The sequence below is a fragment of the Myxocyprinus asiaticus genome, chromosome 9, assembly GCF_019703515.2.
Source record: "Myxocyprinus asiaticus isolate MX2 ecotype Aquarium Trade chromosome 9, UBuf_Myxa_2, whole genome shotgun sequence".
In the NCBI taxonomy this organism is placed as follows: Eukaryota; Metazoa; Chordata; class Actinopteri; order Cypriniformes; family Catostomidae; genus Myxocyprinus; species Myxocyprinus asiaticus.
In genome coordinates, this window is record NC_059352.1 from 33599763 (window position 1) to 33627235 (window position 27473).

Sequence of the window (27473 nt, forward strand, 5' to 3'; positions counted from 1 at the left end):
TTCCAAATAAAGGACTTCGCTATGCTATCAAATTGTTTGAAATAAGAGAGGGGGACATCTACAGGAGAGACTGTAGCAAATAGTTAAATTTTGGAATACAATTCATTTTAATAACATTAACCTTCCCAATCATCGATAAATGTAATGAAGCCCACCTGCCCACATTGCTTGAAAACCTTTTAATTAAAGGGTCAAAATTAACTTAACTAAATAACATAAATTTGCTCGGAATAAAATGCCCAAATACTTAATGCCCTGTTTGGGCCAATGAAAGGTGGCCGGTTGAAAAGCCATTACTGGGCAGTACGCTGTCAGCGCCAAAGCTTTGGATTTAGACCAATTAACTCTGTATCCTGAAAATTTAGAAAAGGAATGGATAATTCTATGGAGGCAAGGCATAGGTCTAGTAGGGTTGGAGACAAATAATAAAATATCATCTATGTAAAGCAGAAGCTTATGCGCCATCCCTTCAAGATCTATAAAAAAGCCATGATCATCAGCACTAGGTGCGTAAATATTAGCCAAAATCATCTTGTAGATGTTTATTAATCAATATAATGACTCCCTTGCTCTTACTTGAGCCAGCACTAAAAAAAACATGTCCACCCCATATCTTCCCAAATTTTTCAGCTTCCTGCGGGGAGAGATGTGTTTCTTGAAGAAACTCAATATCATATTTCTTATGTTTAAGAAAAGAAATAACCTTCCTTCTTTTTAATGGGATGCCCCAACCCATTCACGTTCCACGTGGAGAGAGACAGTCCACTCATATTAACCTTTGACATTTTTATATAATATAAAGTATAAATTGTCTCAAAACAAAATTATAAAAAACACATTTCAACATCAGTGCAACAATAAAACCCCGAACATAACCCAGAACATCCTCCCGAACAAAACAAACAGAAAAAAGAAAAACGTGCGCATTAACCCCATGCACGACATCGCCAGCTGGCGTCAATCCCTCTAAACTCAAAGAGTCCATGCACGACAGCTTTGCCGTCAGATTGCTCAAGTCCGGTGCAAAATTACATAACAGAAAAAATTTTATGAAACAAACTCCAGCCAACAGAAGGCATAAGCACAAAGAACAAGCAGATTCATCCACAGCTGTCCCGAAGATATGTTTTTCCACAAAGCAAACTCCAGCCGCTATGAACCAGCACAAAAAGAAACAAACAGGCGTTCCGGTTTCTCGGATGGTCAAGTGTATATTTAACGAGACGAGTTGATTCAGAGGTCACATAAGAAACACACCATGATTTCCTCAGTCCATCAACTCTATAAAAGACGTTGCTTGTTATAGGCATGTACATATTTTGCTGTCATCCTTATCACTTGCCGGGAACTTCAGTGTAAATGCGATCTTCCGTCAATGCAAATGTTTCTTGAAAAAGTGACAGACCACAAGCACACTCCAGCCGCTAGGCGGAGTCAACACAAAAAGAAACAAAAATGGCGCCCAGCTTCCTCAGACAGCCAGAGTAAGCACAGCGAGTCAGTCCACTCACATGGGAAACATCAAATGGCTTACTCACTCCAATGTATTTATGAATGACAGTGCTTGATTGGGACACGTGAATACTTTGCGGCCATCCTTCGTTTCTATTCTCAGTTTGGCTGGAAACATCAGAGCAAAAGCGATCTTCCATTGATGTAAGAGTTTCTTACACTCCTTGAATCGATTACGTTTGTCTTGTCGAACTTGCAAAGTCTGGGAACAAGAAAATGTTGTAATTCTTCCAAGAAAGCTTTCCTTTGCTCCTCGCCTCGCGCAAAACTAGATCTTTATCGGATGCTCTCAGAAATCTGGCCAGAATTGTTCGGGGCCTGTCTCCCTCAGCAGATCTGCGAGCCGGGACTCTGTGAGCTCACTCGATTTCCAGCTTGCGGTCTGATATGTCGAGCAGACTCGGGAAGAGCTTGTCTAGGAATTTCACTATATCTCTGCCCTCTTCATGCTCAGGAATTCCAACAATTCGGATGTTATTCCTACGGCTCCTATTCTCAAGATTTTCAAGTTTTTCAAGAATGTGTTCCAAATCAACTTTGGTCGCCAGCGGATTATCAGACAATTCCCTCTCTGATGACTCCAGATAATCGACCCGCCTCTCAATATCTGCCACTCTTGTGACCAACTCAGAGAATTTTGTTTCCAGAATTTTGTAATCGATCGACGTATTACAGCGAGATCTTCTAAATCGGCAACAACTTTCGTCAGCATCACAAACATGTTGGACAGTTGATGCTGAATTTCTCCCACGGTGCCATTCAAATCGAGTCCCCGGTCTGCAGGCCTAGAGGTTTCAGTCTGAGCATGTAAGTGTCTTTTAATATCTCCAGAGCCTGAAGATTTTGAATTTTTTGACATATCGACTACAAAGGCAAATATGTAGCAGGGTGTATCAAATCTCACCGGATTATAACGCAAAAATAATAAAAAAACCAGCAAAGTGCGCAGAGATCACCACTCACACGTCTGCTTCTCGCATGGCGTCACGTGACCCCCAAACAGAATCATTTTAAATCGCAAACTGTTTGTGCTTGGGGAAATACAGGATTGTGTGTGTGTCTGTGTGCTTGTTATAGCTTCTCTGTGCTAAAAAACTAAAATAAGCAGTGTCTCCTTGCAGCTTTGTTGTTGACACTTGGTCTATGCAAATCCAGCCTTCTGAACAATGTCATGACTAATAATGTCAAAAGCCCCTTTCCAACAGACAAACTGTTCCATCTACTAATGCAACTGCTCTTGTATACATAAATACACATGCTGAAAAAAAGCCTAAGTGATGAAGTCTTCAGTAATAATAGTTTCATTTTGAGTAAATCTCTCTCAGAAAACACATGTAGGGGTGCTCATGAAAGATAATCCTGTTGTGGTTAGACCAAAATTAATAATTTGGGAGTATACACAAGCACACAGCCACACACAACAAGCACAAACACATACCTGGATGAAACAGAGGAGCCCAAATCTGAGTATCCATTAATGCGGCTCTCGTCGTCTGGGCAGGGGTTGCTGGGAGTGTAGTCTGTATCCTCTCCTTCACCATAGTCTTCAAACTGCTCTTCATTCAAAGAGACAGAGGAACGTGTGGATTGATCAGAAGTCTCTGAGGGATTAAACATCTGACCACAACTACAGCAATGAGAGAACAAATAAAAGCTTGTTAAAAATTGCATTTATTTTGTGTGCTTATCAGTAAAATAATGTGAAAAAAGCACATCAATTCATTCTCAAATCCATTAATCTAAAATAGTGAATGAGAAAACATGATAATAACACTGACTTTTCTCCCATTAGACAAAGCCCAAGCTCCTCTTCTTTTTCTCCAGGTCTCCCTACATCCGATATCTCTGACGACGTGCCACTCTCTACCGCGCTGTCTCTGTCCGACTCTCTCTCCACTCCTTTGCCCTCCTCACCCTCAAGCTTTGGGCTCTCCAGGCACTCCTGGATAGACATGGTGACTGGTAGCCCAGACCTGTCCTCACTGTATGGTTAAAAAAAAAAAAAAAAGATGAAACCATTAAAACAGTCGAATAAAAGCCAGCTATATCTACAGTGCATTCAGAAAGTATTCAGATTCCTTCATTTTATTCAAATTTTGTTATGTTGCAGCCTTATGCTAAAATGCTTTAAATTATTTTTTTTCACATCAATCTACACTCCACACCCCATAATGACAAAGCAAAAAACAGATTTTTGATAACTCTGCAAATTTATTAAAAAGAAAAAAATGAAATATCACATTCACAAACACTACTACAAACACACAAAAACCCAAAAGGTTTAGGGTCACATTCATTCTTTATTATTATTTAATTTTTTACATTTTAGAATAATAGTAAAGTCATCAAAACTATGGAATAACAGAAATGGAACTATGGGAATTATGTTGTGACTAAAAAAAAAAACTAATCAAAACTATGTTATATTTTAGCATCTTCAAAGTAGCCACCCTTTGCCTAGAATTTGCTGAAATGTACTCTTGGCATTTTCTCAAACAACTTCTTGAGGTATCACCCTGGGATGCTTTTTAAACAGTATTGACCCCAAACTTTTGAACGGCAGTGTAAGTATTTAGACCCGTAACTCAATAGTTGAAGCACCATTGGCAGTGATTACAGCCTCAAGTCTTTTTGGGTATGATGCGACAAGCTTTGCACACCTGGATTTGGGGATTTGCTGCCATTCTTCTCTACAGATCCCCTCAAGCTCTGTCAGGTTGGATGGGGACCTTCGGTGGACAGCCATTTTCAGGTCTCTCCAAAGATGTTTGATTGGGTTCAAGTCCGGGCTCTGGCTGGGCCACTCAAGGACATTCACAGAGTTGTCCCCAAGCCACAATTATGTTGTTTTGGCTATGTGCTTAGGGTCATTGTCTTGTTGGAAGGTGAACCTTTGGCCCAGTCTGAGGTCCTGAGTGCTCTGGACCAGGTTTTCATTAAGGATATCTCTTTATTTTACTGCATTCGGCTTTCCTTCAACCCTGACCATTCCCACAGTCCCTACCGCTAAAAAACACCCCCACAGCATGATGCTACCACCTCCATGCTTCACTGTTGGGATGGCATTGCGCAGGTGATGAGCAGTGCCTGGTTTCCTCCAGACATGACGCTTGGAAACGAGGCCAAACAGTTCAATCTTCATTTCATCAGACCAGTGAAATTTGTTTCTCATAGTCTGAGAGTCCTTTAGGTGCTTTTTTGCTTCCTTGCACTGAGGAGAGGCTTCCGTCTGGCCACTCTGCCATAAAGCCCAGATCGGTATAGTGTTGCAGTGATGGTTGTCCTCCTGCAGGTTTCTCCCATCACATGATCTCTGGAGCTCAACCAGAGTGACCATCGGTTTCTTGGTCACCTCTCTTACCAATGCCCTTTCCCCCCGATAGCTCAGTTTGACTGGGCGGCCAGCTCTAGGAAGAGTCCTGGTGGTTCCAAATTTCTTCCACTGAAGAATTATGGAGGCCACTGTGCTCTTGGCAACCTTCAATGCAGCCACATTTTTTTGTAGCCTTCCCCAGATCTGTGCCTCGACACAATCCTGTCTCTGAGCTCTGCAGGCAGTTCCTTTGACCTCATGGCTTGGTTTTTGCTCTGATATGCATTTTCAGCTGTGAGACCTAATATAGACAGGTGTGTGCCTTTCCAAATCATGTCCAATCAATTGAATTTGCTACAAGTGGACTCCGATCAAAGTGTAGAATCATCTCAAAGATGATCCAGAGAAATAGGATTCACCTGAGCTAAATTTCAAGTGTCATAGCAAAGGGTCTGAATACTTATGTCAGTGTGATATTTCAGTTTTTTCTTTTTACTAAATTTGCAAAGTTATCAAAAATCAGGTTTTTGCTTTGTCATAATGGGGTATGGAGTGTATATTGATGTGAAAAAAAGTAATTTTAAAGCATTTTAGCATAAGACTACAACATAACAAAATGTGAAAAAAATTAAGGGGTCTGAATAATTTCTGAATGCACTGTATATGGGTGTTTCTTCAACATCGGCCAATTTCATGAACCAGGGGTTGATTTTTATGAAAACAAACTAATTTCAATATTTGTTTCTTTTTGTTATAAGACGGTCACATTAAAACTTAGAAACTTTTTACCAGACCTTCATCATTTATTTATTTTTATTTTCAAATGCCTTTTATGTACAGATTTGACTGTTTTGGCCTCTTCCTAAACCCAGACTTCCAATATTAAACAATCGAAATTCTTTATAAAAATACAAATTATTACATGTTTAAAACTATGATAGTCTAAACAAAGAGTGAAATAAATGTAAACCATTTCAAAATTTATTGTGTGAAAATTATTTCTATCAACTATTCAAAAATTACGACTGTCCCACAGTTGTGGTGTCATTTACACCACAACAAACAATTTTGCCCATAATAAAGATTTTTTCAAAATTTAGTTTACAAAAGTGTCAGTGAAGGGCATGTTTGAAATGAAATATGAGACAAGTGATGTTTGAAGAACACAAAGAAAAATATCACTTGTGAGCGGAATATATTTATTTGCCGTCATTATCAATCAAGCTGAAATTTTGCCAAATTATGCAAAAAGTGTGAAAATATTATTTAAGTGTATTTAGGATACATAAAATGTTAGCTAAAAAATTAGCGAGACAAAGAAGTTGGTCATTTAATTGCAAAAACTTAAAGGGATAGTTCACCCCAAAAAGAAAACATTCTCTCATCATTTACCTTCATGCCATCCCAGATGTGTATGACTTTCTTTTTTCTGCAGAACACAAACGAAGATTTTTAGAAGAATATTTAAGCTCTGTCCATACAATGCAAGTGAATGGTGACCAGACCTTTCAAGCTCCAGAAATCACAAGGCAGCATAAAAGTAATGCATATAACTCTAGTGGTTAAATCTGTCTTCTGAAATTATATAATAGGTGTGGGTGAGAAACAGATCAATATTTAAGTCTTTTTTTTTTAATATATATCTCAACTTTCACATTCTGAAAGTGAAAATTGATATTTATAGTAAAAAATTATTTAAATATTGATCTGTTTCTCACCCAAAGTGACTGCATTGCTTCAGAAGACATATATTAAACCACTGGAGTCATATGGATTACTTTTATGCTGGCTTTGTGATTTTTGGAGCTTTAAAGCCACCATTCACTTGCACTGAAAGGAACTACAGAGCTCAGATATTCTTCTAAAAATCTTTGTTTGTGTTCAGAAGAAGAAAGAAAGTAATACACATCTGGGATGGCATGAAAGGGAGTAATTTATTTGAGAATTTTTGTTTTTGGATGACCTATCCCTTTAATAAATGTAATTTCCATAAGAGTAATTTACACCATGGAATTCCACTAAATACCATACAAAATTTGAGATGTGGAGGAAATGACACTGTGGTGGGAATTTTCAGAAAAACTGACAAATCTCCTGTGATGCATGTACATACTCTGTTGGACAATGTTAGTAGACAAATCTAAAAAAATAAAATAAAATAAAATAAAAATAAAATAAAATACATTTGTCTGAAAAAATTGGTCTGAAAAATGTTAAGATTTTTAAATCCAAAGTGTTAAATGTCCCTGAAGTTGAAGAAACACCCATATATAAAAACTGAAATTAAATTACATTTGATATTAAATTGATACTGAATTTAAATCAATATAATTGACGATATGCTGATATCTGTCAGAGATCACTGTAAGTAGCATAGAGAACCTAGAATGTGTGGTCACCATTTTCTGAGTGTGGTGGGCTGAAAGGAGCAGGATGACAAAGGCCATATTTAGGCACAAAAAAGTCTTGCCATCCACCAAGGAAACACTTCACCATGGCTATTACAGAGATTAAATAGTGGGCAGGTAGCCCAGGTGTTCCAGGTTTGCACACAGCAGCTTGGTATTTACAGGAGAATGGACAGAACTGCCAAAGCATAAATCTCTTCCCAGTTTTTGATCAAGCACTAGTTCTGTGGTTTACCAAACAGTCACTCCTGTCAGTCGAGTACAGCAAGGTGGGAGTGTATATGGAAAAAAAAGAGCTCTTTAGTTTTCTGTTGTGCTGAACATGAGGGGGTAGGAATACAGAATGCCACTTAAAGTAGTGTGTGGTCAGGCTGCATGAACAGTGAGTGGTCTTAAATACACAGGGATGGCACACGCACGCACGCACACAAGTGGGCTGACACACACACACACACACACACACACACACTTGTATTCTGTGGCAGAGAACAAAACCAAAACAGGTCACACAGTTATTTCTTAGTGCTCTTATATTTGTAAACCAATCTCCTTTTCCATACACTCCTCAGAAATGTGATTCTTGACTGTCTCATAACAGCAGGGTATGAGTATGTGTACATGTGCATGCATGTGTGTGTGTGTAAGAGCACACAACTCAACCTAATGTGAAATGTATAATGACATCCAAAGCTTTGCAGATATTCCTCATATGTCATTTGCTCACCCTTATGTTGTTCCAAACCCATATGACTTTCTTCTGTGGAACACAAATGGAGATGTGACAGCCTAAGGTGATTGACATTTACATTTTGCCCTTTGTGTTCCATGGAAGAGAGAAAGTCATACAGCTATTGAAACAACAGGTTGGAACAACACAAGGGTAAGTAAATGATACCAGAATTTTCATTCTCTGGGTGAAAAGCTTTCATCCTCATAACACCTTAACACTACATTTCACAACCTGGGATCAAATTAAATATATTGTCCCAAAATATTCTTTTAACATTCAAAGGAGAAAAAAAAAACTGTAAGATGATTGTGTTTTCTGTTATTGATAACATTGCTCATAAGAGGCAGGCCTACGTTAGTTAGAGATTTAGCTGTTGTTCTGTGGTCAGTTGGAAACAGTCTGTAAACAAAGCGTGAGACTTCAAATGACAAATTGACAAGCATAAATACATAAAAAAAAAAATTGCTTGTTTGTGTTAGAGATAGAGCTGAATAACAACAAGACACACCTGAGAACTGAGTGTTCTGGAGTAAAATCTGGAAAAGTAATGTGAATCTTCTAAACACAAAGCATAGACATATTCTTTACGCATGACTTTCCCAAATGTTATAGAGCACACAGGGGCTGATTAACCAAATGGGCAATTGGGCATGTGCCCAAGGGCACCATAGAACTGCAATTTTCCAACCGCCTTCGGCCAGTTAAAATCTGGCAAGTTTACCATACAGTTCAGTGAATTAAAATTTTTATTAGTTTTTCAATATCATTGATCAGGTGTAAATTACTGTCCAGAGGTCCAAACCACTGCTGAAGTGGCACATAGACAGCAAAGTCACATGGCACCAATTACTATCCTCAGTGCTGGTCAGGATGGGCCAGTCACAGTGGTTTATGATTACTGGATGAGGATTTCAAGAAATTATTTAATAGATACTGCTGGGGCAGGTTTCCATTCACAGGTACGAATCCTTGCAAGTTTTATCAGTTTTAACCTGATGTAACATATCTCTAATGAAATATAAAACGTTCTGAGATTTGAATGCAGATCAACGGAGGAGCTGGTTTTCTAAGCTGTAAAGCACTTCCTGCAGGAAGAATGCTTTGTGTTTCAAAGGGAAAAGTTAGTGGCTGAAAACATCTGCAATTTCGCTAGGTTCCTCACACAAAGCTATTGTACGAATTTAGAAAACTTGGAAAATTGCCCATTAGTCATATGCACTACTTTTTACGGCCCCATTTATTCAATTTCGTTGGAAAAACAAGCAGCTTAAAAATAAAGGAGTTTGCAATGACATAGGGGTATGTAGTAAATGCTTACAGGGATAGCTCACCCAAAATTCTGTATTTTGTTATATATAATTTTACATCTCACCCTGGTTTTACTGTTAAAAGTAGGCTTAAAACTGATTGTATGCTGTGGTGAGCAAGGCAGAGCCGAGTGGCTTCTGGGCACATTGCAGCGAGGGGAGGCGGGAGTATTTAAGGAGGAGAGACAGCGGCAGACTGGAGAGCAATGCATGAAGTTTGTCTGCGTTCCTGTGTGTTTTATGATTTGATGTAGCTGGCTGAAAAGCAGTGCGTGTTTTTGTTTCTTTATACACTGAAAAGTGTTTTTAAATGTCTGTGTTTGTCAAGCCGGTCCCAGCTTCCTCCTTTGCCATTCTTAATTGTTACACTGGTGCCAAAACCCGGGAAGGAGGAAGGATGCGCCATCCAAGGAGTCCTCACCACTGACTGGGGGTCATGACGCCGAGGGAGTGTTCGAGCCAGTGGTGCTGGAGCCCTGCGTCAACCGGCAACTGGAAGGAACAGCTAAGGGGACCAGTGCCGTCACCCAGCGTCGCGGATGGAAGCAGGACAGCAGTTCGAGGACCACTTGATGGCATATCTGGGGCCGGCGAGCTCCTCTCTCTTCCCTCACTGCTTTCTCTCTCCCTTTTGTTGTTCACCCCCCCCCCCCCCCTTCTCCTTCTCCTTCTCCTTCTCCTCTCTTTCGCCATGTTCCTCCTCCCAGGCATGCACATGGCAGAGCCGAGCGGCCGGTGTGACCCGTCGATGCTCCTTCCCTAGAAATGGGGTGGTAGGTCACAGGCCAGAGAAATCCCCAACCTGAGTTCGGCGATGGGGGTATGTGGTGAGCAGGGCGGAGCCGAGCGGCGTCTGGGCAGAGCGAAGAGAGGCGGAAGTATTTAAGGAAAAGAGACGCACAAAGCTTGAGCTTGTCCGCGTTCTTGTGTGTGTTTTATGATTTGACGTAGCTGGCTGAAAAGCAGTGCGTGTTTTTGTTTCTTTATACAATGAAAAGTGTTATTAAATGTCTATGTGTTTGTCAAGCTGGTCCCAGCTTCCTCCTTTGCATCCTTAATTGTTACATATGCTTTTAGCCTACTGTCTTGAGTATGCCAAGTATACTATTTGTAACAATTAGTAAACAGGATGTCACCACTATAAACAATCACACAGTCATGACATATAAAATATTCATGAATTAAACTGTTTAGTCACAGTTTTTGTGATCGCATCCAAGTGTTTTAACTTCCTCATCCTTCAATAAAAGTTCCATTGCAAAGATTGAGTCGTATGAGCCGAACATACAATCCACTCTAAAATACACTGAAGACATACACCAAGAACTAAAAATAGCGCAGATGGGCAAAAGAACACGTCCATGACAGAAAGCTTCTCCTCTTTAGAGTTGTAACTTGACAACGTGTCTTTTAAAAGTGGCCAGAGATATGTATCAAGTGGTCAATGACGTCTGTCTGTGCATGTTTATGTAGAAAAACATTTAAATCCAGACAGGCACATGAAGGTGACCTATGTAAGTCCATTTAGGATGAATCTCCCATGACAGGCCCAATCTCTCTCCACTTCAACTGTGTGACTGTCTGAGAACCAATGGGCGGAGCCAAGGGTGCAATGATGGAAAAATAGGTGTTGCATATGCAGATGTATTTGGTCCTTGTGACGTCACAAGTTCCACGAATTCCAAACGAGCCGTTTTTGCAGCTTTTTTAATTAAGGAGGAAGTTTTCAGTTCTGAATGTTTTTATAGTACAATGACCTCTTATATGTCAAAAGATCAAGGAAAATTTGATTCCTCATGTCATGACCCCTTTAATGATGCTTACGAGAGGAATGTGTCACAACACAGTGCATCGCACCCTGCTGCGTATGGGGCTGCGTAGCCGCAGACCCGTCAAAGTGCCCATGATGACCCCTGTCCACCATCGAAAGCGCCTACAATGGGCACGCAAGCATCAGAACTGGACCTTGGAGCAGTGGAAGAAGGTCGCCTGGTCCGATGAGTCCCATTTTCTTTTATATCATGTGGATGGCCATGTATGTGTGCGCCATTTATCTGGTGAAGTGATGGCACCAGGATGCACTGTGGGAAGACGACAAGCTATTGAAGGGATTGTGATGCTATGGGCAATGTTCTATTGGGAAACCCTGGGTCCGGCAATTCATGTGGACATCCATTTGACACATGCCACCTTCATAAACATTGTTGCAGACCAGGTACACCCCTTCATGGCAATGGTATTCTCTGATGGCAGTGGCCTCTTTCAGCAGGATAATGCAGCCTGCCACACTGCACACATTGTTTGGGAATGGTTTGAGGAACATGATGAAGCATTCAAGGTGTTGCCCTGGACTCCAAATTCCCCAGATCTCAATCCGATTGAGCATCTGTGGGATGTGCTGAACCAACAAGTCCGATCCATGGAACTTACACCTCGCAACTTACATGACTTGAAGGATCTGCTGCTAATGTCTTGGTGCCAGATACCACAGAACTCCTTCAGGGGTCTTGTAGAGTCCATGCATCGTCAGCGCTGTTTTGGCGGCACGTGGAGGACCGAAAGCATATTAGGCAGGTTGTCAATGTTTTGGCTCATTGGCGTATAGTATAAACAGTTTGTTTTATAATTATACTATAATTTATTTTATATTATAGTACACTGTATATTTTATAGTAGTCTAAAGACATTAGGACAGTCTTCTCAGACAGATGCATTAAGCAGTCATAAATATGCCACCCACCACATAATGCTTTAATAGGTTTCTGCAAAAAGCTGCAAGGCTTATGTGGGCAGCTGCTTCTTACAGAGTACAGTAAGCTGAACTAAATGGGGCTTGAAAACACTGACTAACAGCTTGAACATGTACAGTAAGCTGGAACTATTTTAGACAGAATGCAAGTGGTGCCCCTATTTTGAAAAGAAATTAAAATACACCTGTCTAAGTGTGGATTGATCTAAACACACTGACCTGAGAACAGTGAATACTGACTAGAATGAAAGAAAAAAAAGCTATGAAGGGTAAGCTTAGTGCATGATGACAAACCTTTCTGCCTGTGTCACAGATTTAGAGGAAGGACCCAAGATGCAGGAAGGCAATTAAAAGGGTTTTATTGAATAACAAAACAAGTAAAACAAAATACCAACAAAAACTCTCACAAGGGAGAAAACAAGTATAACAAGACAACAATAAAACTGAAAAACCAACTGGGCATAACTGGAAATGACTGGAACAACACGACTGAACTGGAAACAAAACACAACAATCTGGCAGAGAAGATGAGACAAAGGAGGGAATAAATAGAGGAAAGGGAGATAAGATACTGGTGCTGCCACTAATTACTAAGCAGATTTGGTGTGATTGTTGGGCTTGGTGTAATGGCTTGACTTGATTAGATTTGGCTGCTTGACTTAGCAGTCAAGCTTGATTAGTTGTGATGGTTTGATTAGAAGTGACAGCTTGACTGGACATGATGACTTGATGGGCCAGCTCGACTTGATGAGAGGGCTTGAACTGGCTCGGTGACAGCCACAGGGAATAGAACAGGCTCGTCAATGGCCTCATGGAACTGGATAGACTCAGGGAACTGGATGGACTCATTGACAGCTTCATCATTAGCCATTTTTAAATCTTCTTTAAAAGCATTTTTATTCTGTAGCTTTTGAATAGGTCATTGAATAGTATGAAATGAATAAATACATGATGTTGTATTTAAATGTTTTTAATAATTGTATTATGTTTTATATTTAACTTTAAATAAATCAGTTTATTTTTCACTCTGTCATTTTGTTTGTTTTATCTGTAATGCACTTTGGGTCAACTTCTGTTGTTTTAAAATGTGCTCTATAAATAAAGGTTGACTTGACTTGACAGTCTCAGGGAACTGGACAGCCTCAGGGAAGAGGACAGACTTGATGACCACAGGGAAATGGACAGACTCGTCAACATCTGACAGGCTGTACGGCAACCACTGTGGTCAAGAGCGCTGGCAGCGTCTGGGAAATGACCACCGTGGCTGTGAGTGCTGACGAGGCAGGGGAACGGCCTCCGTGACAGTAAGCGCTGACAGGGGCAAGGAAACTGCAGCGGGAACTGCCGCCACCTCCTGGCGGTCAGTAGTGCGCTTCCTCTGGCAACAGTGTCGAGACGCCCAAGTGGTGCCAGACAAAACTGCAGTGGGCTTGGCCGCCTCCTGGTGGTTAATAGCGGGCTCAGTGGGCCTCTCCAGAGACACTAACAGACAGGGATTTTGGGAATTGGAGCTCTGCTCCCACAGCAGATGTTCCATCTCTGCAAACCGGCCTGGGAAGTACACGAAATTTCAAAAGGGAAAATGAAAAAATGAACTCGGCTCCTCTGGACAGATGGGCTTGTCTAGACCAGCCACAAAAATAAGCTTGAGGACGATCTCATCAATACCCCGCCCGGAGGCCGCTATAACCAACTCCTCAGCAAAAATGTAGACGGGGCGACCATGCTGAAAGCAGACCCGGGGGTCGTGCAACCGGGCGAGGCTCTGATAGACCAATTCCTTAATGGCTGGAGCTGAATACAATAAAACACTCATCATGCCTCCACTGGGTCCACAGTTGGCCAGATCGTTCTGTCACGGATTTAGAGGAAGGACCCAAGATTCAGGAAGGCAATGAAAAGGGTTTTATTAAATAATAAAACAAATAAAACAATATACAAACAAAAACTCTCACAAGGGAGAAAAGAAGTATAACAAGACAACAATAAAACTGAAAACCATCCGCTAGGGATAACTGGAGATGATTGGAACACGACTGAACTGGAAACAAAACACAACAATCTGGCAGGGAAGATGAGACAAAGGAGAGAATAAATAGAGGAAAGGGCGATAAGATACAGGTGCTGCCACTAATCACGAGCAGTGCGACTCAACGCTGCCATGGCAATGCTGACTGCGCTGCTGAGCAACACCTATGAGAAACACGAGGGAGAGAGAGAAACAAACAGCACATGGGACAACCTGAGAGATGGGTGGAGGAAACTGTCACAATCCAGCCAATACAAGAATAAAAAGACAGAAGAGGCAGGATCATGACAGCCTGCTTTTTACATCATTCTTGGAAAAGTCTCAGTTGTATGCAGGCCAAAACACTGCTCCACAAAACAAGAGACTGGTTTGGTCAGGTAATTACATGAAAAAAAAAAAAAAAAAACTGAATCTGGGAAGGTAAACTTATGCAATATCACTAAGAAGACATTACAGAAACATTATCAAAGAGTTTCCCCAGATCAGAATGGCTGCACCTAAATGCAACCAAAGAATGACTTTTGGTTGTACAGCATGGTCTCAGGGAGCTTTTTTGGAGTGTGATGGCTCATGTCCGCCCTAAAGTCCCCAAGAGCCTTGGTCTCATTTCCATCTTATTAACAGCGTATCATCAGAGGCTCCATTTAACTGCTACCTGTCTTGAGAATTCAAATGAATTCTCATCATCAGGCTGTTTCACTCACTAAAGACTCATTTGCCTGCACATTCACAGAGCACTTTATTAGCAACACTATGGTCCTAATAAAGTGTCCAATGTGGTCTGCTGCTGTTGTAGCCCATCTGCCTCAAGGTTCGATGTGTTGTGCGGTCTAAGATGCTATTCTGCTCACTACAATTGTACAGGTGGGGTTAACTGAGTTACTGCAGCCTTTCTGTCAGCTCAAAGTCTGGCCATTCACTGTTGACCTCTCTCATCAACAAGGCATTCCGCTAATTAGATAATCACATGAATAAGTAGGTGTAGAGGTGTTCCTAATAAAGTGCTCAGTGAGTGTATGTGAAAGCAAAGTCTCACATAATACACTCATTTAGCTGACTTTTTTTGTTGTTGTTCAGAATGGACATTTCTTGGGCATTTAAGTTAGTAACTTTACTCTGGAAGCAAAAGGAGTAAATGCATTGCAATGCAAGATTTATAATTCAAGTTTCTATTTAGCAAAAAGTAAATAAATCGGAAGGATCAGTTTTCATTACAATCAGAACAACTTCTTTACACCAAAATGCAATTGATTCTGCACGCTGTACATGACTACTAAAACTACAAAACCTGATTGTTCCATGAGGACAAAAACAAGCTCAAGTGTTTTTGTCACATGAAGGGTGGAGAGGTTACAATGCTGAAGGATATTGATGAAATTCGTATTTGTCAGCCCAGAAACTGTTGGCGCAATACTGTTACTGTATGTCATGGTTAAACTCAATGATAAATGTGTCTTATGACAAATGGTTATTCGTCAATGATTAAAATATGTGGGTTCTAGTGTAAAATTACATAAGAGGTTCAGAGAGTATTATCAAATTTTTAATACTTCGATTTTAGTGTTCATGTTATGATACAGTATGTGTGCAAATGTACCTTTTTTTTACAAGCCAAGTCAGAGATAAGAGAACAAATGGTAAGGATAAGAAAGAGGGAAAGAAAGAAAAAGACAAGAAATGAGAACAAGGTAAATGGTTGAGACGTAATACTGTATTTCTTTTTTCTCACTTTTTTCTGTAAGGGTGGGTGAAGGTGTGAACTTTCAGACCACTGATTCAGGGTCTGCTCAGCTAAAAGTGTAATAATTTCAGGAGACAGAACAGATTTACAAGAGGCATTTAAGGATTTTTAAAATTGGGTGTGAGAACAGGTGAGCTGAGCCCATGTGTTAGAATTTATCTTCATGTAAAATGACAAACTAGTTCAAGTCTTCTATGCAGTGCCTAATATTGCTGCATGTACATCTTGAACAAGTGTCCCTTTTCATAGTTTCTTCTTACATACTATCAATTTAAAATAATTAGCGCAGTCTTATGAACCAAAAAGGCAAGCACGTTTTCCATTTTAGCACGATTATAGTACTGTATCATACTAATTCACATTTCTCACTTAGCTGAGAAGACAGTTCCACTCCCACACACACCCAGGAAAGATCTGTCAAGGCTGAGCTAATGCACAGGAACCAACGAGTCACCAACCTGAGAGGCACTGCAGCTTTTGCAACCCATAAAATACACAACGTGCCCAAACTAGGACATTTCCCATGGCAAAAACTCCCTGCCAAAACCAGGTACACTTCCTTATTTCACAATTACCAGATTTAAGTGAACAATTTAATGTGGGAAGGGGATCAGCAAAAAAAAATCATAATCATTCATATAGTGCAATATGTCTGTGTATTATATGTCTGGCTGCTGTTGTGCTGCAATTTTGAGGGGATCAATCAATCTAAATTCTCATGACCCATTTCTAGTTAGCAAACACTGAGCCATGCAGCCTCTGTTTAGAAAGAGATATTGCATTCCAGACAAAAGTGCTCTGCTGCGCAGCGTTGCCCATCGAAACCTGAGCTGTGAAAACGTAGTAACTCAAGCCGAGGGGCTTTGTGTGATTGATACATTGACACAGAGATACAGAAAAGACTTGAGGGATTTTCAAGAGTACTTTTGACAGCACAGTTTAATAAAGCTGACAATTTTTCTACAAAGAATCTCCAGAAAGCTGCTCAGAATTTCACACATACAAAACAATGTAGGTGTTCTAAATTCCAACATTTAAATTAAAATTAAAAAATTGTCTATTACATTAATGGTCTTCTTTTTTCCCCAGAGGTTTTCATTTGAGTGTTTTGTGTGTGAGTATTTTTAAATGACAGGGCAAGTGTGTGAAACACAAGAGGGCAATTAAATTTAACTGTGCCCTGGTCTTGTTCTATTTTTAGTACACTTCAAGTTGAACTAATTAAGACAGCAGAGAGAAAGGCAGATGTCTGTGTATATCTGTAATAGACCCTTTTCACAGTAGTAAAATATTCCCAACATTCCAAACGGCATAAATGATGCCTTCGGAGGGCACTTTGAAGGGAGAGCAATCATGATAACCATGCTGTAAGGTCATTCCAAACAGAATTTCCAACAGAAATTACTTAAAATGTAAGTTCCGAAAGGACGTTATTTTGAGCCCCTAACATTTCAACACTCCAAAGCACTCACAGTGAATGGAAAAGAATCACAGAATACCCCTTGGCCGCCCCACCATCGAGGGTAGTGAGAGCGGGGGAGCTGAAAGATCGGGATCGGGTAGTAAAAGGTGCCCCCCACGATCTTGTCAGCTCCTCATGCACTTCCGGGAAGAAAGGGACCGGAGCGGGGCGCGGCCGTAAGTGGCACTCCGGGCCCATGAACCAATCATCGAGCCACGAGGGTTCAGGGGAGAGTGGAGGGTTCCACTCTAGCCCGACGCTCGTGGCTGCCCGGGAAAGCATGTCCGTCATCTCCATGTCGGCCTGAGACTGGGCGACCATACCCGGAGGAAGCCCAGCCGAAGCCTCCGCGTCAGAATGGACGAGCCCGCTCTCCGATGCTGCGCTCGATTACTCATCGTCTTCCCAGGCCCCGAATAAGAGGTCGAACTCGCCCCGAGACGAGCCGGCGGTCTCGTCCGAGAGCCCGATCGGGGCAAGCGAGCGTGCTGAGGAATGGGAGGTCTGTGGGGGGTTACCCGACGGAGGTGCTCCCATTGAAGTCCCCAAATCACCCCCAGTGCTAGCCGACGCGGCCTCATAACCATAGGTAAAAGGACCGAGGCGGGGAGCCGCTGGGGTGGCTTGCTTTTTTGCAAGCCGCGACTGCAACGTTGCCATGGTCATGTTCTCGCAATGAGGACAAGACCCATCCACGAACGATGTCTCCACGTGGGCAGCGCCCAGACACATAAGGCAGCAATCGTGGCCATCAGAAGCAGAGCGATAACAACCGCAACCAGGAATAACACATAAACGTAAAGTCATCTTTAAAAAGACGTTCCGTGTGTGCCGCTCTTTTACGATAGAAAATATGCTCTTTTTAGAATATACTCTTTTGTTTGCTCTGCAGAAGCGCCCAGTGGCGTTCTCTGCACTCCACGGATGCAGAGGAGGAGAAGCCGCTGAAATGCGCCATAAAATCCAGCAGTTTGAGGTGAATTGAATTCAGTGCACTGAATGCAATCTCTCTGCTCCGAAGAGAAAATCTGAATGAGTGGTTGCATGCCAGCTCCTTTTATACCCGTATGTCCCACTCGCCAATTCCCATTGGCCTTTTTTCAAAAAGCAGAGGTGTTTAGGGCTCCCAAGAGTGACTCCTAGTGTCACTACATCGACACGTCGAGTGAGTGACAGATAGGGAATGCCAAATTTACTGTCATTCCCTCAACAGTTGTATTTTAAACTCTACTACAGCAGTACTGACTTGTTTATTTAATGCCAGGGTAATTATACACAAAAAATAATGACACTTTTACACTAAATAGTTAAAAAAATAACGATTTTTTGAAAAGTTTGCTAGATGTATGCCGCTTAATAAGGTAGAAAAGCGTTATCACAGTCAGTGAAACGGGTCCATTCTTATAAGTTTTTTTTTTTGAAAGAGACTGTTTGTAGGTGTGAGAGACAGGTGATATAACAAATGTTAGAAAGTGTTGATGGGACAGCAAGATGACAGATAGGGACAGCAGGGTTGTCACACTGAACCACACACACACACACCTGAAACATCAACAATTTAAGACTTATTTTAGAGTCTTCTGCACAGGACATATGTATGATTGTAAATGTAATGGTGATCTCTAGCTCAACAGCTGCATCTGCTACCAATGACAGTTGTACTGAGAGGTTTCAACATCCTCTCATTTCATCTGACATAACCTAGACAACTACAAAGGAGAAATTCTACATGTGTGTGTGTGATTTAATCACACACACACAAACACACACACACACCAGAGGGCAGTGTCCCCTCAGCCAGACCACTGTGCCCCTCTGTCAAATGTTGTATTTGAACCCATTTTTATAACTTAGTTATTATCTTTTAAATGTGTTTTACTTTTTTTTTATTTATTTATTTTTTTTTTTGCAAGCCTAAATATTCAACTAAATTGTCAAATAAATAATGCAAATTAATCCTTAAACTATTAAGGATAAAAGATGTTTAGAAAAACTGTTGGTGCATTCAATGCAAGTAAATGAGAAGCGGTGAGAAACAGATCAATAATTAAGTCATTTTTTACTATAAATCTCCACTTTCACTTTCATGAGCACTCTTCTCTCTTAAGAGCTCTTCTTCTGTTTTTGGAGATTTACATAAGCATATCGCCCCCTACTGGGCAGGGAGGAGAATTTATAGTAAAAAAACAAAACTTAAATATTGATCTGTTTCTCACCCACACCTATCATATCGCTTCTGAAGACATAGATTAAACCACTGGAGTTGTATGGATTACTTTTATGCTGCATTTATGTGATTTTTGTACCTTCTGAGTTCTGATCACCATTCACTTGCACTGAAAGGACCAACAGAACTGAGAAATTCTTCTAAAAAGCTTAATTTGTGTTCAGCAGAAGACAGAAAGTCATACACATCTGGGATGGCATGAGGGTGAGTAAATGATGAGAGAAATTTCATTTTTGGGTAAACTAAGTTTATTTTAAAGACTATCTAGGCACATAATAACACTATAGAACTGTTAATGTTTATAACTCTTTCAAGATGTACAGGCTCACACTTTAAATAGTCAGTGCTTTGTATTTTAGATAATTAAAATAGCAACAGATCCAGTGAAACAGTTAAGGTTGAGTGATTGTTTTTACATTTTTACATGCCATTCAAAAACGTGCCATTTTACAATGATAAGAGTGAAATAAAATACTAAAAATAACACATTTGTTCTTTTTGTTTACAAAGGCAAAATGCTTACTGTCTCATTAAGAGGGTTTTATCGCATGATACAACATTGAAGGCACTCTGTGCAGTTTGTTTCGTTGAGTTTAATCTTTTGCGAGCTGTAAAGTCCCATTATTTTCGTACCGTGTCGTGCTGTTGCATCTGTATTCATTTACTTTAAGTATTCTGTTATTTTGTGACCAAAAATAATTTTGCTATTATCATTCTGCACTGCTAGGGAAGAGGATTTCAGAGATTAATTGATTGAGATTGTGAGACTGCAGTCAGTATTAAACTTGTGATGATCTTGTAGGCTACCTGAAGCACGTTCATCCATTCAGCTATTAGTAGCCTATCTGTTCTCGATGGATCTTCCGTGGTCCTTCCCGCACTGTCAAGTGAAGCGGCGCAACATCAGGTTCGTCTCTCACAGGCTACTTTCTCATTTGATTCAAGCTACATCCTATAACTCCACCACTTATACTTTCTATCTATCACTCCATCACTTTATTTTTCTTTCTTTCACTCTATCACTTTAATACCCTAGCAACCATTTAGTGCACCCTAGCAACCAAAACCCACTGACTGCCATTCAAAATGGCTTAGATGGATATCTCCTGATCAGAATGTCATAGAGTCTTCAGGTTTGTCTTATTACACACAGTCCAGCAAGCAGCCTTTTTAGGTTCACCCTGGCAACTTCCTAGCAACCAGATGGACTTACCCTAGCAACCGTATAGCAAAACACATATCTCTGCACCCACAACATCGAAGAGACTTCAACTTTGGCTTATTTGACTCAGACCAGCAAGGAGCCTTTAAATATTATGCTGGACAATACTTAGCCACACCCTAGTAAGCATTTAGTGCACCCTAGCAACCAAAACACATTGACTTCCATTAAAATGAGCTTAGATGAATATCTCCTGATCAGAATATCATGGAGACTTCATTGTTGGCTTGTATGACTCAGGCCAGCAAGCAGCCTTGTTAGTATCACTCTTTGAAACTGCCTAGCAACCAAGTAAGCTCACCCTAGCAACCAAGTAACAAATCACATATCTCTGCACCAGAATATCATAGAGACTTCCGGTTTCATTAATTTGACTCAGGGTAGCAAGGAGCCTTTTGAGTATCACCTTGGTAACTGCCTGGCAACCAGATGGGGTTACCCTAGCAACCAAGTAACAAATCACATATCTCTGAACCAGAACATATCTATCTATCTATCTATCTGATAGACTGAATGGTCTTATAATCTTTAAACTTTTAAAACTACTATTTAAACTTGTAACTACTTCAAACTTAAAACCTTCAAACTTCAAGTTTTTACAACTACAAACTTTCAGGCTAGGCTTTCTCAAGCCAACATCAAAGATTGTCTTGACAAATTTTTTTTATCTAGTTGAACATTTCAGGTGGAAGGTGGGGACAGGAGTTACACTGTCTGGCCACTTGACTGCTCTCTTCTTAATTAGAAAATATAATTTTTTTATTAGAAAAATTAGTTCCCTATCTGTCACTCACTCGACGTTGTGTCGATGTAGTGACACTAGGGGTCACTCTTGGGAGCCCGAGACACCTCTGGTCTTTGGTAAAAGGCCAATGAAAATTGGCAAGTGGTATTTACATACCACTCCCCCGGACATACGGGTATAAAAGGAGCTGGTATGCAACAACTCATTCAGATTTTCTCTTCGGAGCCGAACGGTCGATGCTCACTGAGCTGAATTCCCATGGCTGTTCATTCACCTCTGCTGGATCTGACAGCGCATTTCAGCGGCTTCTCCCCCCTCTGCACTGGTGCACTGCAGAGAACTCCCCTGGGCGCTTCGGCAGAAATAAAAGAGTATATTTCTCTAAAAGAGTATATTTCTCTAAAAGAGCGGCACACACGGAACGTCTTTTTAAAGACGTGTCTTTTTAAAGATGCCTTTCCGTTTGTGTGTTATTTCTGGTTGCGGTCTTTAACTCTGGCCTTCTGACAGCCACGATCACTGTCTTTTGTGTCTGGGTGCTGCCCACACGGAGACAACGTTCGTGGATGGGTCATGTACTCATTGTGAGAACATGTCCATGGCAACGATGCGGTCACGGCTTGCCTTCGTCGCGGCTTGCTCCCCGCCTCGGTCCTTCTACCCACTGGTATGAGGCCAGTGTGGCTAGCACTGGGGGCGATTTGGGGACCCCAATGGGACCACCTCCGCTCGTCTGCCCCGATCGGGCTTCCGGATGAGTTCGACCTCTTATTCGGAGCCCGCGAAGGTGATGAGCTCTCAAGCACAGCATCGGAGAGCAGGCTCATCCAGTCGGACGCGGAAGCCTCAGCTGGGCTCCTCCCTTCGGGTGCGGTCACCCAGTCACAGGCTGACGCGGAGATGACGGGCATGCTTTCCCGGGCAGCCGCGAGCGTCAGGCTAGAGTGGAACCCTCCGCTCTCCCCTGAACCCTCGCGGCTCGATGATTGGTTCCTGGGCTCACGGCACCACTCACAGCCACGCCCCGCCCCAGTTCCTTTCTTCCCGGAAGTGCACGAGGAGCTGACAAGGTCGTGAGAGGCACCTTGTCAGCTCGGTCCCGATCTTTCAGCTCCCCCGCCCTCACTACCCTCGATGGTTCGGCAATCCCCCCGGTGGATAAGGCGCTCACAGTGCACCTATGCCCGCAGAGCGCCGCCACCTGGCACGGGCAGCCAAAGCTCCCGTCCAAGGCCTGTAGGTTTACGTCGTCCCTGACGGCCAAAGCCTACAGTGCCGCTGGACAAGCCGCTTCCACCCTGCACGCCATGGCTCTCCTGCAAGTCCACAAAGCCAAGGTGCTAAAGGAACTGCACGAGGGTAGTTCCGCCCCGGGATTGATGCAAGAGCTGTGCTCGGCGACCGACCTCACTTTCCGGGTGATGAAGGTCACGGCGTGGTCTCTCGGGCAGGCGATGTTCACCTTGGTGGTCCAGGAGCGCCACCTTTGGCTCAACCTGGTCGAGATGGGAGAGGCCGACAAGGCACGGTTCCTTGCTTCCCCCATTTCCCAGGTTGGCCTGTTCGGCGACACCATCGAGGACTTTGCCCAGCAGTTTTCAACGGTGAAGCAACAGACGGAGGCTATCCGGCACATCCTTCCCCGGCGTAGCTCAAGATCTCGCACCCCGTCTGCTCATCGCCAAGGGCATCCCCCTGCGGGCCGGCCCCGGCGTGGAGCCCACCGCAGGAAGCAGACGCCATTCGTCTCGCGGTCGGCGGCAAAGAAACCGCAAAAGGCTTCGAAGCACCCCTGAGACGGGCGACACAGGGACGACGAAACCCGCTGCTCTAGAGCTGGTAAGCAGACCACTCCATCCCCCGGTGGAGGGCCGGGAGGAGAATCTTTTGTTACCTTTGCATTTAATTGCACCGCATGCCCAAGTGGCTGCGATACCCAAGAGTTCAGCAAGAGCGGTTTCCTTGTTCTCTGGGTCACATACCCAGTGTGCACGGCCGTCATCACGACCACCGTCCACCATTCCATTTTTGCAGGTTTGGTGCTCCAGCGGCGGTCTCCCCGCACCTGCGTGCCCAGCTGTGGCACAAATCCGCCCCCGATGTGACAGTCTCCACAGGTCACGAGGACAGGCCTCTTCCTCCCCATCCCAGGCTGTTCCGGGGGTGGTCACAAGGAGCCAGGTAAGTGCTTCGATGTCCCTGAACTCAGCACAGCCATGACACGGCGTGGCACCTCAGGCTCCGCCCCACCCCGAGGCCCCACCCACCGGTACGTCCGACGAGATTGTCCCCTTGGTCCCCCTCACCCGGAGCTTGGACGCGTGGCTTGTGCTTTCCAACCTGTCGCGATGGCTGGTCCGGGCCGTCCGACTCGGCTACGTGATTCAGTTCACCAGACATCCATCCAGGTTCAGCGGCGTCCACTTCACCACGGTGAAGGGCGAAAACGCCGCTATCTTGCGTACGGAGATCGCTACCCTCCTATGGAAGGATGCAATAGAGCCTGTCCCTCCAGCCGAGATGAAGAGGGGGTTTTACAGCCCCTACTTCATTGTACCAAAGAAAGGCGGTGGGTTGTGGCCAATCTTGGACCTGCGATAACTGAAACGGGCTTTACACAGACTCCCGTTCAAGATGCTGACACAAAAGCGCATTCTAGCGAGCGTCCGGCATCAAGATTGGTTCACGGCGGTAGACCTGAAGGACGCGTACTTCCACGTCTCGATTCTACCTCAACACAGACCCTTCCTGCGGTTTGCATTCGAGGGTCGGGCATATCAGTACAAGGTCCTCCCTTTCGGCCTGTCCTTGTCCCCTCGCGTCTTCACGAAGGTCGCAGAGGCAGCCCTTGCCCCAATAAGGGAAGTGGGCATTCGCATCCTCAACTATCTCGACGATTGGCTAATCCTAGCTCACTCTCGGAATGTGTTGTGTGCACACAGGGACCTGGTGCTCTCACACCTCAGCCGATTAGGGCTTCTGGTCAACTGGGAAAAGAGCAAGCTCCTCTTGGTTCAGAGCATCTCTTTTCTCAGCTTGGAGTTGGACTCAGTCTCGTTGACGGCGTGCTTCACGAACGAGCGTGCACAGTCGGTGCTGACCTGTTTGAAGACGTTCAGACAGAAGACAGCGGTTTCACTGAAACTGTTTCAGAGGCTCCTGGGGCATATGGCATCCTCAGCGGTGGCCACTCCGCTCGGGTTGATGCATATGAGACCGCTTCAGCACTGGCTTCAGACTCGAGTCCCGAGATGGGCATGGCGCCACAGGACACATCACGTAGCCATCACGCCGATCTGTCACCACCTCTTCAGCCCTTGGACCGACCTCATGTTTCTCCATCAAATTGAATTAAGTTTTATAAAAATTACATTAATAAAATTTTAATATATTGAGGTTTTAATTTAATCGAGTAATGAAATTGAAATGCGTAAATCTGAAATACAGGCATATTTTTGGATTGTGCTCTCCAGAGGATCATTTGATTAGATATTTATTAATTAAACAACATTTTTTAGATTTCGCTTTTTGTTAATTTTGTAGATAGTTGGCATATTTTAAAGTGCTGACAAGCCACAATTTCAGACACATGTACAGGCAAGGGATAAAGGCCAAAACATACTTCATGCATGTACACAAACGCAGACGGAGACCAGTTCCTTAAGAGTTCCATTCATTCAATACAGCTGTCAGTTAAGCCTACGTTTCTGGATGCAGCCCGGATGTGGTAGATGTGTCAATAGTTGAGGAGTGGGGAAGAGACACAGAGAAAAAACAAGTTCCTTTGAATGGACTGGGGACAAAAAGTCATACATATTTTTCGAAAAGATTCAACTCAAATTGCTGCCCGAGTCCACCATGACAGTTGTTGATTGAAAGAAGAAAATCCACTCTAGCGCCCCTTGCGGCAACGCTGAGAATGCAGCGCGTACTTGCGTTGTGTTATGAATTGAGCACTGACACATTTCACAAAGCAACGACGCGTGAAATCGAGCTTGCATAGCAAGGTGCATCTGTGTTCATGTACTTGCGTAGAGTATGTTTGGGCCTTCAAGAAGCGTTTTCTGGCTGCAGCTTCTGCTTCACAACAGTTACGAGGAAGTGAACATACATCATGCACTCTGCTTTAGGAGGTGTTTAGGTTTTTGTAGATTGCAAGCCCAGAGACTTTAGCAGAGACGGGTCACTTCTATTAAAATGAATGGGAGAAATTGGAATGCCCAACGGTCACCAACGTTCAACAGATGTAGAAAGGAAGTCCCACCTTCAGGTAAAAGAGCCAATTGCCTTTTAGGTACAGACGTCACCTGTCAAACAGCTCGAGAACGTGCATGCACATTAGCTATACAAGACAGGAAAATTTTGTGTTTTAGGGTAATTTGAGGTAAAGAAGCACAATTTATGATACCAGTGTAGTCAGATTTTACTGCTGATTTGAAATATGTTCTTTGATCGTAATCTTGACAAACCGTTTTGGAGTTTTCAGTCTTTCCCCAATCAAGTAGATAGGAGCTGTACTGGCATGCCGCTTGTTTACAAAAATAGCTCCCTGGGAGCGTTCAAAAAATGGCTGCCAAGCCGTAATTTCAAATGCCCCCTCGGATAAATTATCCTGGCTCCGACTCTGGGTTTAAATGAATAAGGTGATTGAAAATGTTGCCTTAAAAATTATTGTCTTCAAGCCCCCAGTGAGCAAGCCAAAGGCAACTGTGTCAAGAGACCCAAAACTCCATAAGATGTTAGTTAATGGAGAAAAATAACCTTGGGAGAAACCAGGCTCATCTGGGGGAGCCAGTTCCCCTCTGGCTTTAAAGCATAAATATGATGCTAATAGTATTTATGCATGTATAATACAAGTCCTGTATTATTGAGTAAACTGAGAAGGTGTTGTGGGGCTATGTTTAACAGTCTAGCTTCAGCCAAGTTTAGGCGTATGTGTGGAAAATATCTTTATGACATACTTATATTAACCACTTTCAAGGGTCTTCTTCATCGCATACATGATGTTAAAATTCCTATACTGACAACAGGTTTATGTTGTGTAAAAAGAAATATAAAATGCCAATGCAACCACAAGCAAACTCTAAAACAATTAAAACAGAAACATTGGTTATGTTTGCTGCTACAGAGCAAACACACAACTTAGCTCTAGTTTTAGTCAACTTTGGTTTAGTCAAATAGATTAAAATATATACATTTAATATTTTAGACTAAAGTTTATGAACCACTTCCAAGCTGTCAGCTGCCTTCAATTAACAATTAATCTCATTATCAAATGAGAGCATGGCAATCTGACAGTTTAACAATGAGATAGAGAGAGACAGGTACACCAGTGAACTGGTTAGAGACCAAGTAAAAGAGATACTCAGAGTAGGCTACAGTAAATTAGAAAAAGAGAATGACAGTTTGGAAGTCCATTCCTCTCCTTGTCAAACATAAAAAAAGAGCTCATCTTATCCTGTCTCTCACACCCGAGGGATCATGATCTTTTACACCCTTCACAGTCCACTGCTGTCATTCACTTCGACCAGTTTCCACACATCAATTCAAATCCAACAGGTGAGGCCTTGTCCAGTGGAAGATTCTGTATCAATAGTCCTTAAAAAGTGTAATCCACTACCAAGAGAGGGAAAAATATAAAGTCCTTATGCCTACTTGTCTGAGCTGTGCTCGTCTTTAATCAAACTGATAGTTTCTAAAACCTGTGGAAACACAGCACAGCCAAACACAATTCAAGCTTGCATACACTAACCTCCTTCACCAAACTCACAGAGGAAAAGACAGAGAAGCTCAGCAGTTGTGGGTTTCCAGCCACTCCTACTTACCCCTGTCAATCTCTATGGCTGTTGCCAGGCAACCGGTTTACCAGGGGAGGTCCCGTGGGTGGAGCTGAGAGATCTGCACACTGCCTACTGTCTGAAACATTTGCATATTCAGGTAGACCAAGTAACTGTGGCAATAGCAAGTGCATTTGATTGGGAAGTTGAGACGCTAAGGGACTTGAAACAATATAAAATTTCCAAATCAA

At 42.6% G+C, this 27473-nt stretch overlaps 1 protein-coding gene across 1 annotated transcript in view; it reads right to left on the reverse strand.

Annotated features, from left to right (window-relative positions):
* The window catches only part of LOC127445752 (rab11 family-interacting protein 4B-like), an 87344-nt gene extending 60141 nt beyond the window's left edge, over positions 1–27203 (reverse strand). The window contains exons 1-3 of the mRNA XM_051706023.1: positions 26903–27203; positions 3291–3494; positions 2951–3139 (exon numbers count right to left, since the gene is read on the reverse strand). Of these exons, the coding sequence (XP_051561983.1) occupies positions 2951–3139; positions 3291–3466 (365 nt within the window). The 5' untranslated portion in view covers positions 3467–3494; positions 26903–27203. The remainder of the gene's footprint in view (positions 1–2950; positions 3140–3290; positions 3495–26902) is intronic.
* Between the last annotated feature and the right edge of the window lie 270 nt (positions 27204–27473).